Consider the following 13,522-nt stretch of genomic DNA (forward strand, 5'->3'; position numbering starts at 1 on the left):
TCTTATGCATGTGAAATGGTCAAGACAACGTGACTTTGATAGAGCTGTACTGCCCAGACAAGGTGGTGTAGGTATGGGGACAGGAATGTGTAGCACAGGTTGAGGAAAAGGTGGTTTTATGGGTGAGATATTAATAGAATTCATTAAGGAATGCTGTTTAACATTTTCTGTTAATCTGCCTATCCATACTAAACTCAAATTGTGTTATCTGCTGCTTTTCCAAGATCTTCATGTGTACCTTCCTATTGACATCAACTTCTCACGGCTATTCTAATTGATGTTCTGATACCATTATACTACTTGTTCATGCCTGCTACTTCTGCATTGATCCATTTATGGCTTGTCCATGAACTGAGCCATAGAAAATGAAAAAGTTAGGAAAAAGGTAGGTAGGCAGGCAGGCGGGCTGGCCAGGGGCAGTAGGCTTTCCAGCTGTTGAATGAAATCAGGTTCTGCAAAGAGCTTGGTTTCAGCATAAGGATCCCCCTGCAGAGTTGTCTGCAGCTGTCAGTGTGAATGTCACGCTATTCGCAGTGCCACTTCCTTGCTCTTCTTTGACTGGTAATACTCCATTTATTTTGTTTACAGTCCCTCGGATCAATGGCCATCCAAAACTGGACAGACACCGTGAGCATCCTCCTGGTTATGACAGCTCTTCTACCATGATGAGTAGTGAGCTGGAATCCAGCAGCTTCATTGACTCTGATGATGATGACAACACAAGCAGGTAGGGCATTGGCATGGTGACTGAGCTGTTAAATGCTGTTTGTATTTGTTTCCCAGCCACTTGACTGTATTTCTGGCCTTCCTGAAACATGCTGACTGGTGAGATGAGAAGATTTATTAATTTTTTTCCATTTTCTTTTCTTTTTTTTTCCCCTGCTACATATGATTTGAGCACTGATAATTGATCAGTAACATCATGTTCTCTATAATCACTGCTCTGAGAAACAAGCTTAAGTTATTGGGCTCGCTGTCCAAGCTGCCTATAGCCACTATTCCAATTAAGAGAAAAATTTTGTTCCTGTTCTTTCCTTTTAATAGCAAGAAGAATCACATTTTAAGATCAAAGCGATGCGCAACTGTCTACCTATTTATAAAGTGATGTTGTGAATATTGTAACAAAATACCTTCAGCACAGATTCCTAATAAGTATGCACTTCACTAAAGCTGAATTGTAAAGGAATGCCTGTGTAATTGCATAGTCTGAGGCCTATGAGCAGTACAGGGATTCATCAAAGGTAATGCTATTGCAAGGGCAGGCTGTAATGCCATATATTTATGACTTCTTAATTATTTTTTTCTTTTTGTGCAGACGGAGAGAATGTGAATTATTCCTTTGCAAAAAAGCTCTCCATTTCAAGACATCCTTGTTAATCTCTAAAGATATTTTTGTTGTTCTGTATAAGTTCTATAAGCCAATACATTTCTTGGATTCAAAATACCTATTTTTAAAGATGTAAAATCAATCAAAACCAATACTCTTCCCTTTCCCGGCTGCAGTGACAGCATTCTTTGAACACTGTCTCTAGAGCTGTTGCTCATCCAAATAAGCCATGAAAATCCATTACAGATTTCTATTAAATGTCGGAGAACAACAAGATTACAGATCTCTGGTGGTTCATAGAGACCTGTGGCTAAAATAAATAAGGTGCAGTGTGATATTCTTAAATTTTAGGTAGAATGGAAACAGCAAAGAACAACTAGTCCTGGAGATACTTAAACATGTGCTATGTTTGCAAACAGATTATTAGCTTATTGAACTCAGTGGATCTATTTGGTCTTGCAGTTAATCATAGCTTAAACCTGTTGAAGAGCAGCAGTTCCTTCAAATTCTGTTTAAAGGCTGGGTGTTTCCAAAGGGTTGAAAGGGTAACTAAATGAACATTGAAGATTTGGTCCTGAATTAGTTTCAAGAACTTATTTTGCAGTTGCAGTGAAGTTGCCAACACCTGAAGATACAGAAAATTAGCCTTCTGGATGCTTTGTACTTCACCTGGATATTCATGTGCTTAAAGGGTTGGCAAGATCAGTAGTTAACCTGAATGTACTCTAAGCCTTCCTAAAGCCTTTAGGGCTTCCAACCCTCCTTCCCTCCCTAAAAAATCAAGCCCACAAAAACAACAACAACCCTGCAGCTGATTTTGTTTCTTGTAAATACATTAATCATTTCCATGGCAGCAAGATATGCAGTAGGGCAGGATTAGCGCAGTCAGGGTGGCCACTGAAGCACATTATACTAGACCCAGCTAGATCTTTCTATATTAATAAAGTAAAGCTTCCTGCGTCTGACCTGAGAAGAAAGAGACTCTTCGAAGCTGCTGCACAGGCCTTTTCCTTTCTAGGCTAGGGCAGAAGCGTTTGGCACGGAGAATAGCTGCCAGGCCAGCTAGTCAGGAAGAACAACTAAATGGAATGCTCCAAGGTATGCTGTTGTGTTACGGTGATGATGTTCTCAAGCAGCTGAGAGATTGTGCTGGCAGGGAAAAGTTTTCTTTAGAGGCAAATACAGCCAAATAGAAAATCCAGCATGCTCCAGATCTGCTGGAGACAGCGGCCTGGGGAAAAAGAGGTTGAAGGGGGTAAGTTTGTTTAATAACATCTGGTGAACCCTGGTGTCAGAACCTGCATTGTAAAGGAGATTGTACAGAGGAGGTCACTGAGAGAAATCAGGTGTGAAGGACGTTACTGTCTTGGAAGTGAAGAGGTTGTAAGGTAGAGGATGCTTTTCTAACTGTGCATTTGACATTGGTTTATTTTATTTTTAACTAGGAGCAGGGCAGCAGAGTTGGTTGATTTCCAGTCCAAGGAAGTTCTATAGCATTTAGTTAGAGAGAAAGAATAGTTTTTTGTTTCAGTGAATTAATTTGTTCACAGATACTACAGGACAGTACAGAATCTTTCAAGTAGTGTGAGTGCAATAATTTATTTCCTTTGTTTTCAAAGTATGATATAATTGAACATTAATGTTATTTGCAGGTAGGTTGTATTTTGAGTACAGATTGATATAGGGAGCTCATGGTGAACTTTACAGTAAGAGCCTTATTTCTGTCTTCTGTTAAGCAAGTAAAGGTCTAGCAGATATGACATCTGTAGCTGTAGGTTTATTGTCAGCAACTTGCAATTAGTATTCTGAGTTCAATGTAACTAAAATAATTCCTGCAAAAAAAATTGATTACGTTTATTTCCAATTTAAGAAATTAACATTAGTTCTTTTTAAACTGTATGGATAAGTTTTCTTTAACAAATTGGTACCTTTTTTTCCTTCCTTTGGGGAATGTAGATTGGACAAATTATTACTATTCTTTTTAAAAATCTCTTCTGTGGGATTTATTAGACTTTCTGTTAGAAGTGCAGTCAGGGTTTTGGCCAGTAGCTAGTGCAGGAAATTGGTAGTTATGATTCCAGATTTGTTTTTCATCTTTGCACTTTATTGTTCCCAAAAGCTCAAATATACCATCTTGTTTTGCTCATCAAATTGTAATAATAACTTTTACTCATTTCTGGGGATACTTCAGAGATCAAAATATTACTCCTCATTAGAATAGGTTTGAGCTGCTATTTAGCATCCAGATACTCCTAGAATATGAGATATGCAGTGTTTATGAATGATTCAGCAAGGATGCATTAAGGCTATGGATTTGAAAGAAATTACAAGAAGACATGATGAAGTGTACCATAGCTACATGAAAATAGATGTAGGCTTGACTCCTTTCTGAGAAATTGCAGAGACTGTGAAACCTGATGTTTACAAATATGCTTTCACACAGTGGGGGATTCTTGCTGAAACAAGCTGTCTTGCCTTCTACTTACACATAGGCTTATTAAGGCAACTTAAGTCATTGTCCAGCTTCCCCCAAGAAGGGATGAAAAAAATTGAGTTAAGCGAGCTCTCCGTGTATGGTTTTTCCAGTGTAATAAGTAACATTTTCTAATGCTTATCTGTATAGAAGCCAATGTATAAGCACACAAAAATGTTTCTGCAGCGCCTTCTGATCATCAGTTTTGTGCAACTAATGTGAGAGGCTGTCTTAGCTCAAGTAGTTACTTTTCTGAAATACTGTCCGTCCTCTTGAACTAAACCTGAACTGTGGCTTTTCCAAGGAACTGATTTCCATTCTTCCAGTCTAATGCTGAGTAGAGGGAAAAGGATACTGCAGAAAGAACTTCACTTCTCACATATTATCATCTCATAACAGAAGTTCAGATATTTGTCAATACTTTGGTTTTTGCTGGTTTAATTTAAAAGAAAAATTCAAAATGTTTGCTGCCTACAGAGGAATGTAAACTTCTGGTCATATATTGAAATTGAATAAATTTTCCAAAGTAGTCTCACCCCCAAGTTGCCAAAGTAAATAGGGAGGGCAAAAGTGAAGAAGAAACAAGATGCTGATATGAACATAAGCTAATTGTTCATACCTGCATCACCTAAGCTGTGCTCTGTCTGCCTTTCTGTGGTCTACTTAGACTTTTCTTCTTTTTTTCCAGTCCATCTTTTTGAACTCATCCCTGATATATCTCTCTAAAGGTAGTAATGAAGGTATTTTTATGTCCTGTACTTGATGGTTGATTAAAATATCCCTTCTAAGGACTCAGAGTCAGAGAGCAATTTCTGTTTTCTAGCTATATTCATTGCTGGCAAAAGGTATTTTTGTCCAGTCCAATTTTAGAAAATCAGACTAAAAGCTGGAAACAATCATCCTTTTGTTTTTCTGAGCAACACCATATTGATGTGCACTAGAGCTGGAGGAAGAAATTGGCATAGCCAGGCAACCTTGGCAGTCAGCAGACCTTATGTGCTGTCTGTGATCAGGAAAAAATATTGACAGAGGAAGTATACTAACATACATTGGAAGGTATTTTTAAGTTGCTTGCTTCTTAGGATGTAAAGTGTGATGAAATAGCACCAGATTACTGCCAAGACTGCTCGAGACAAAGAAATTCAGTGAACTGTCTGCTGAAACTACTGTTCCTACCCCTCATTTCCATAACTTGCTATGCAGATAAAACGCCCATTGTCTGGAAAGTGGAGGAAGAACTTTGCTACTGGGTGAATTCCCATCGTGGTCTCCTGCTGCAGGCAGGTGTGGCTTTCAGTATAGTTTTTCTCTCCATTTTCTTTCTCTGCTATATGAACATTGCTAACTTAAAACTGCTTTTTACAGTAGGCGATGTTAGCCAGAGGCATTACTCCTTTCAGGAACGTAGTAATGGGAAACTGAATAAGTGAAATGACGTGTATGAATTTAATGAACTCTCTTTATCCACAGTAACCATTAGAGGATGCCATTCTAAAAAAGGTTGGTGACAGAAAGTACTGCATACTCCTGAAGTGATGCACACTGGGATAAAGCGAAAAAATATGATGCAGCAGTAGGTGAAATATGTGTGTAAACAATGAAAATCTATTGCCTGGATGCTGTGAATGACTTGGAAGTGTGATTATAGTAGCCAAAAGGACAGATAAAATGTTAAGGTTTTGTCCTTTCTGGTATGGGCTAGCTCAGCTCTCTCCAAAACTAGTGGAAAGTCTTGCCTCGTCATGTGAAAGAGCAGGGCTTGACAGAACACCATTGTGTTCTGTCTGCAGCAGGGAGTAGAGCCTGTGAGCAGAGGGTTTGTTTGCTTGGAGTGTGAATTTGTATTCTAATCAGTGGAAGAAGGGCACTCGCATCTCTCTCGTAGCCTTTGAAGGTATCTTGTTGTTTGACTTGTGTATACGCAGAAAAGTTCCCCCGGTCTTTTGCCTCTTTTCTTTTTGCTGCCCTTCTCAAAGAGCAGGCAGGTTCACTGTGATGTGAGCAACATGCCTTGCCTTTCTTCAAATTCTCCCTAAACTGTTGTGTGGTGGAAAGTTTTAGCTGAATCCTATCAATGAGATGTTCTGAGAGAGAAGAATGAAACCAGAGAGGAAATAGGAAGAGAGAGAATACTGGTAGTAAAATGTAAGAGGAGGTTTTTGTGTCAATCTTTGCTAGTACTTTCAAGAAGAGTGGTGGATGTTGAACACGTCCAGTTTTGGGAGCCCTGCATCTGAGACACCTCTTTATTTTTCATGTTGTAAAGGTAAAGCCTCAGAAAACCAGGTGATGTGAGCTGTTTCCACAAATTGAGAATTATCAAAATTTTGATCTCTTTTGAAAATACCACCTCTTGTCTCTTTAAATTAATTTGCCTTGCTGGGAGGGAAAAAAGGAGTGTGTGAGGTTAACATGCCTGAAATAGTTTTGTGAACTCAAAGAGAATGTCAAGAGGTTCACACCCTCTGAGCAGTTCCATCATCTGTAATATTCAGCTCAGTATGGTTGACTAAAACACACCTACTTTATGCAAGATGGGTTTCCCAGTGTGGTGGGTTGTAATCTCATGACAGCAAGATCCTTTTTGAGGTTGCTCTATCAAGTTTTGCTTGAGGTATTCTAGCATTCCTGCATGTGGCTAGAACTTTGAAGACAGGGACATGGAGACTGGGGAAAAAGACTGGCACTGTTTTCTTTGTGACGGTGCCAGTTCAATTGTTTTGTATAGGGTTGGATTTTTTTTAATCTTGGTTAATGATGGAGCATTACTTTGTCTTTTTTTGCCATTCTTAACATAATAAATAGAGGAGAGATGTCTCTCTGGTGTTACACTGGTATCTCTGAAATCTAGGCTTTGTCCCAGGCTTCTGAAATTAATTTGGGCAAATCCAATCTGTGTCTCAGTCCACTGTCTGTAAAATGAGAATGATTAACGTTCCGAACTCTTGGGGGGACCTTAAGGATTTATATGTAGAGAGTGGCACATTTAGGTTCTACAAGTGTGAAGAGCCTGAAAAAAAACCACAACAAAATAAAACTAACAGAATATGTAAAGGTAAATGACATTCACTATTCCTCTGCCACTATTCGGTAGTAGCTATTATCAATTGCTACTTTATTTCATTGAATTCAAGCCCCAGCATTAAGATCCTGGTAACAGAGTAGATAGCAGGAGAAGAAAATAACAGGACCATGACAAGACTCACAAAAATGAATATTAAGAGATTCTCTGGGTTGTCTGTTGTTCTCTCAGAGCAGAGATTAATATCATTGTTTAATGTACGATTGTTCTTGGAGCGTGCATTTTTCTTTGATGGGCCTGGAGTCAGGACCACTTTTAAAGTAGTGGAAGATGGCTACTTCTGACCTTTGGGTGGTTAAATCAGGGTAATACATGCTTTTTGAGATGTGGGTTGCACTCAGTCTTGCTCCCAAAAGAAAGCAAGCCAGTAAATTATACGCTCTAATCCATGCTGTAGTTTAGCTGGTATCTTCTCTGTGCTCCTAGGCAGAGGCTAAGGTACAGCACACACTGGGATTGAGCAGCAATTCAGCAACAAGCTGAGCGATATGTTGTAAGCTAGCTGATGGTGTCTGTACGATTTACTCTCTCCTGCATTTGTAGGAACCAGCCTTTTTTTTGGCAGGGTGCAGAGAAATGCAAATGGCTCAGCTTTACAGAGTTGACATTTGCTCTCAATTTCCCTCAGGTTGAGTAGCTCCACTGAGCAAAGTACTTCATCCCGGCTCATACGGAAGCATAAACGCAGGAGGAGGAAACAAAGGATGCGACAGATTGACAGGGTAAGGTTGGCATCATAATTTTCCAAGGAGGTGAACTGTGATTTTTGAGTGTAGCAGGTGAACTAGGAAGGGGTCCACAACAGGTCTGTGCCCTGTTGAATTCATTGGAAAGGCTCCCTTTGGCTCCAATCTACCATGGACTAAATCTCTAACATTTGAAGTTCTGCAGCTCTAGAGTCAAGACTCTTTTTCTCCTCTCCCTTTCTCCTTTTTACTGTGAAGTGATCGTATTTCTTGTTGTCTCTTTCAAGACCGGCCTCTGCAGGAGAACCTCCATTATGCTACTGGCTGATGTGGGCAAGGGGTGTCTGTGGTGGTAGACATCTGATGTATAAATTGCTGAGACTTGCATTCTGCTGAAAGGAGAAATCTACATTTAATAGGAAATCGCAAATCTTCTCTCTTGCCCTTTCTGTGCTAGTCCTATGGTGGCAGAGTGAGGATGGTCCAAATGACATATTTCTTGAAGTAAACATTGTGTTCTCTTACAAATATCAGTCTTCACAGATTAAAGAATGAGTATGCATACATTTTATCACAAGAACTGGAGTAAAGTTTTAGAGGATATTTGATAAGCATGTTTGTATTTTATTTTGGAGGGAGGGAGTGCCTGTCTTCTCACTTCCCAAAGGATCCTGTGTTGTTCGCCCCTCTCTTTAGGGAGGAGCCGTGGATGTAATAATTCACACTACACACTACACCGGGCACTTTAGTATTTAAATGTCTGCCTGTCAGTCGTACGGTCAGGAAGCAGAAATGATTCAATGTGAAGTCCAGTTGAGAAACCTTAATATAGGAACTGGGTCTGTGTGTTTTGTAAACAAATCTTTGGAGAAAGTGCAGATTGTGTTCAGATTTTTTTTCCTTACAGATTCTAAATGAAGAATAATTTTGAGGAGGCCACAATGGTTTCTGGATGCCTTGCAAATGGAAACCTATTAATCAGTTCCCAATGAATTAATCCTCAATAGTTATTTTTATTGTCTTATTCTGAGCCATTTAAAACCTTGAGAATTTTCTGTTGTATTTTGCAGTCGTCTTCGTTCAGCAGCATCACTGATTCTACCATGTCCCTAAATATCATCACTGTCACACTCAACATGGGTAAGAGGATAAGCAATGTTTTTTATGATGACTTTCAAGTGATACAGATGTATTTTGTTATAGTGTAGTAGCCTTTGGAGCCATTAGAAAGTTCCTTGATTTGAAAGGATGCCAATTGAACTAAAGGGGATGGCAGCTAAGAGTTGCTACTCTGTTGACTGTGCCTGGATTCCTAGTCCGGTACCGGATAGTTCTGAGCCATTTGCACAAGCAGATCAATATTCTTCCTGAGAAGCCCAGGGCAGGAGCTGGAACTCCAGGATATGGAGTTCTGCTCTTATTTCTAGAAATGGTAAGGGGTCAGACATTGTTAGGAGCAAGAGCAGAAGGGCACTGGAAGTTTGCATTTCTGCTGTTCATGCGTTTCATTGTTTAGCCAGATAGAAATGTGCAGGACTGCCAATTCAGCACCTTTCAGTAGCACCAGATTCTTCCTGCCACTCTGACGTGTGGAAAAAACATTGCCTAATGCTGATCGGGTGCCTAATTTCTAGGCGTAGACATGTCTTTTCAATGTTGTTTCTCTTGTTGATTTTTTGAATGTAACTTTTCTGTGTCATGTATGAAAAAATAATGTCTTCAGCAGCGTTTCCCTGCTGCCTTTCCCTGAATGTGCCAGGCAGACATATGCCAATAGGGTAACCTGAGATAATTGCAAGTCAAACATGGCCCAGCTGATGTGTTCAGAGAACTGATTATTCGAGACTGAAGTAGCCTGGTAATAGCTCTTCACTATTATTCCAATCATTTTGTTTGCTTTTTCCCCCCCCACCCTCCACTTTCTATCTGTATAGAAAAGTATAACTTCCTGGGAATCAGCATTGTAGGACAGAGCAATGACCGGGGTGATGGTGGCATATACATTGGCTCTATTATGAAAGGAGGGGCTGTGGCAGCAGATGGCCGAATTGAACCAGGAGACATGCTTCTGCAGGTTGGTCCGTGTCCGAAAATACATGCTGCTGGCTTGTACATTGGTGGCTCAGCTCAGTCATCCCACCAGATCCATGGACTTAGTAATCAGTTAACAGAATTCATTCACACTCAGAGAAATGTGTCACAAAGACTATTTTCACTTAAATCTATAATTCATTGAGAACTCTGCTGGATAGTTGATGTGCTCTGAGAAACGATATTTCTGCAGTCACTCAAAGGAATGGAAACAGTTATAAGGCAAATAAATTTGGAAACAAATAATTAAAATGTCTTTAACTTTGCTGTTGCAAAGCCTGACCTTTGCTTTTTGCAATGTTTCAGGTGAATGATGTCAATTTTGAGAACATGAGCAATGATGACGCAGTACGGGTTTTACGGGAAATAGTCTCCAAACCAGGGTGAGCATATTACAAAATCTCTTGCTACTTATCCTCCATATGTAGTTATTGGTATTGGGCAAACCTCAGAGAAATCAACATTTTGATCTCAATAAACAACCAGTGTGACTGCTGATCTCAACTCTGAACTGCTCAGTGTAAATGATGAATAGGTGAGACTGGTTCCAATGTACCAGCCAAAGCCAACACAAACTAGGAGTTGCCTGGTTTCAGTAGCACTATTTTTTAATACGATGAGTGTTTTAATATCTTCAGAGCTCATAATTTGACAGATTTCACCAATAGTGCTCATGATCTATGCAAAACCAGAAACACCCTGATACTGGTTCATACTGAAAATACTTTGACAAACATCTCAAAAGCATCCTCGGATGTATTTGACAACTGTTGGACAGGAATAAGTTTGTTTCAGAGAGTTCATTGTAGCAGTTACGTCTACAGGGAGGGTTAAGAGTCACCCTTACTTGTTTTCTTTCTTCCTAGACCTATCAGCCTAACAGTAGCCAAATGCTGGGACCCTACTCCCAGGAGTTATTTCACCATCCCCAGGGGTGAGTACATATTTGTGGTCTTTGGTAGGTTCCTGTGGAGCCCTCAAGGTCTAGAATATTTTCAGCTATTTTAGCATCTAACAGATTTCCGTTCCCTACAAGTTTGATACTTTTAAGTTTGTTTGTATTGTTTATGTTTTGTTTTGGGAGGCAGGGGTTTAAGATACTCCTTCTGAGACTCCAGTGCCCAGTGAATTCATGGGAGTTTTTCTTTTGATTTACATGGCTTTGGATCAAGCTCTTAACCTTTTGGTGGGTATATCCTCGTGATCTTAACCTTTCAATTGGTAGAAAGTTTGGAGGATAAGTATACTTAAGTGTTAAAAAGACTCATTTTGTCACATGTACACTTCTTAGGAAGAATTGAAACTGAGTATTTTTAAAATTTGAGGCAAACAACATTGTTTCATATTCATAAAACCTCTTGAAAATGACCTAGTTTTAAAACTTCTGGTTTAATAAACCTGTCAGTAGCGATAAAAGATCAGTGCTCATGTGACAAACACAGCTGCCTCCTACTGGTGAGCGCTATGCTTCTGATACTGAAACCAGCTTGTTACCAGTCATTCTAAGAAGATGAGGATAGCATTGTCCATTGAAATTAATGCAATAGACTCGTGCAGACTATGGGAGCTCACTCAGTGAAATCCTTAGGAACACCAGCATAATCAAAAGAAAAAGCCCACAAATCACATCAGATTTGCTACAGGGAGAGCTTGTGTGTCAGTTAGTCCTTTGTTCAGCGAAGGTGCATGCATTATTATCCAAGGCAAACAGCAGTGTATCTATTGTAGGCTAAACTGGTTGCAATAATGTGTGGGATATTTTATGGAAATACCTAACATAGGCAGAGCTCTTTTACATAATTTCTGGTTTTAAGGCAATGGAACAACAGCCACTATAATTCAGAAGAAAGAAGTAACCCAGATTATGGGGAAAATAGAGTTTTATTCTCAGCTTTAAAAATTACGTGCTATGTGGCTCTTCTTAAGGTCTGAGTGTATGTAATTTTCACTCTTCTCTGACACCAGTCTCTTCAAATGGTCTTCATATGTCTTGTCTAGTTATTTTGCAAGACTATTCCAGTCCTAAAAAGTTTCATTATGGCTGCTGAAAACACTGAGAGGAGAATTCCATGATGCCTCATCTCTGCAAATACAGAGCTCTAGAGTTACTGTTCTGATTCACCTTCAGCAGAAGATTCACCTTCTGTCTGAGTGGTTATTTTGGATCCAAGACCCTTAGAAGGAGGGAGAGATCTTCCTGTCAACTGGGACAAAGCATTTGGTAGTACTTCACATCATAGCAAAATGAGAATCTCTATCTCAGTATATAGAATGATAGTGAAATAGTATTACTGGACTGGTAGCTTCTTTCCCACAAGGGGAAATATTTCACTCCTACTGCAGTTACAGGAGCAGGAGTGTCATGATTTTATCCTATTAGACTGGTGTGGCAATTGCTAGAGGAAACCAGCTACTGCTGGCAAGGTGCTTTTTGTTACCTTGTGCTGTGGCTATCTCAGTTGTGCTGTCAAAATGGCAAGAACTTGCACACCCCTAAAAAATGCCTTCTTACTCTAGGTCTTAGAGTTTACTGCAAATGTGATTCCATTTGTCTTTTTCTCGCTTTCTGGTTGTTTTGCAGCTGAACCAGTGAGGCCAATTGACCCTGCAGCCTGGATCTCTCATACCACAGCCATGACGGGAGCGTACCCCCGTTACGGTATGAGCCCCTCCATGAGCATCACCACATCTACCAGCTCCTCACTAACAAGCTCAATTCCCGATTCGGAAAGTAAGTCACACTGCGGCCAGCACAGGGCAGGCGTCTTCTGCTCGGGGCCAGCAGTGCAGAGCTGTGCGCAAAACCGACCCCAGCCACAAGCACGATGAAAACGACAGCCGCCACAGAACTCTTGAATGCTTTCTTAAATTTGTAATTCTTATGGGGAGCATAAAACTTTTTTCCAAAGGTCAGAAGTTAATGCAGTGGTGTTTTGCCAGGTTTCACATTCAGGAAAAGGTGGCTTCTAATCTCTTTTAAAGTTACAAGGCAGGTCTCCAACTTTATCCCCTCAGACGAATGCGAGAGCTTTCTCCTTGCACTTGACTGTTAATAAATTTAAATAATTTACTTCAGGTAGATGTCACTGGATAATAATGTTAGCGTATCATTTAGGAAATCTTCCACTGATATTCGCATATCCTTCTTTTATACTTTTTTATACTTCTAGAATTTATTGAACAAGGAAAAAAAAAGATGTAATGTCCCACGTGAAATTATGGTTACAGTTCAGCCTTCTTTCCTGATTTGTCTATCTGTGGCAGTCTCTAAACTAGTTGTATCCATGTAATCAACAAGTTGTCATGATTCCTTATCTTGGAAAGTTTTGTTTAAAGAATATAAACTCTTCCTTTCTTTTACTCTTCCTTTGCTTTCTGATGTTAGCGTGGGATAAAAGCTAGTTTGAAATACATGGCAGTAAGGCAAGCCAAATAAATGAGGAGCATGTGTTTCTGAGAACACTGTCCACTGAAGTCCTAGTTCAGGAACGTGTTAATATTTAAAAGAGCACTTCTGTTTACTTGATGTGAAAGTTTTGAGGTACTTTACACCTCATTAGCATGCATTTGTTTCCTGTAATATTAATATGGAAGAATTTCTCTAGAGATGCAACCTTTCTATCAGATTTGTTCATCTGTAGCAAGAAGATTTATTATATTTCTTTATACACACATAGAAATCTTGAAGTAGCTTTGAAGTTCTGAGGAGATTATCTCATTTGTGGAACAATGCTACCTCAGTATGCATTTATTGAAAGCCAGATAAATACTACATGTTAACAAGGGATGCTTAAGTGTCTGCTAGATCTGGAGTCTAAATTTAGGACTAAATAACTTTCTTTTCATTTTGTAAGATTTTTCCA

At 39.5% G+C, this 13,522-nt stretch overlaps 1 protein-coding gene across 3 annotated transcripts in view; it reads left to right on the plus strand.

Moving 5' to 3' along the window:
* DVL1 (dishevelled segment polarity protein 1) overlaps positions 1-13,522 on the plus strand; it is a 105,359-nt gene that overhangs the window by 76,407 nt on the left and 15,430 nt on the right. For 2 of the 3 annotated variants that reach the window (XM_075027238.1, XM_075027241.1), the window contains 7 exons: positions 589-727; positions 7,511-7,604; positions 8,639-8,708; positions 9,503-9,642; positions 9,966-10,042; positions 10,526-10,593; positions 12,241-12,390. In XM_075027238.1, the coding sequence (XP_074883339.1) occupies positions 589-727; positions 7,511-7,604; positions 8,639-8,708; positions 9,503-9,642; positions 9,966-10,042; positions 10,526-10,593; positions 12,241-12,390 (738 nt within the window). The remainder of the gene's footprint in view (positions 1-588; positions 728-7,510; positions 7,605-8,638; positions 8,709-9,502; positions 9,643-9,965; positions 10,043-10,525; positions 10,594-12,240; positions 12,391-13,522) is intronic. The other variant, XM_075027239.1, reaches the window with a different exon arrangement.

Source organism: Buteo buteo, chromosome 5 (assembly GCF_964188355.1).
Source record: "Buteo buteo chromosome 5, bButBut1.hap1.1, whole genome shotgun sequence".
Classification (NCBI taxonomy): Eukaryota; Metazoa; Chordata; class Aves; order Accipitriformes; family Accipitridae; genus Buteo; species Buteo buteo.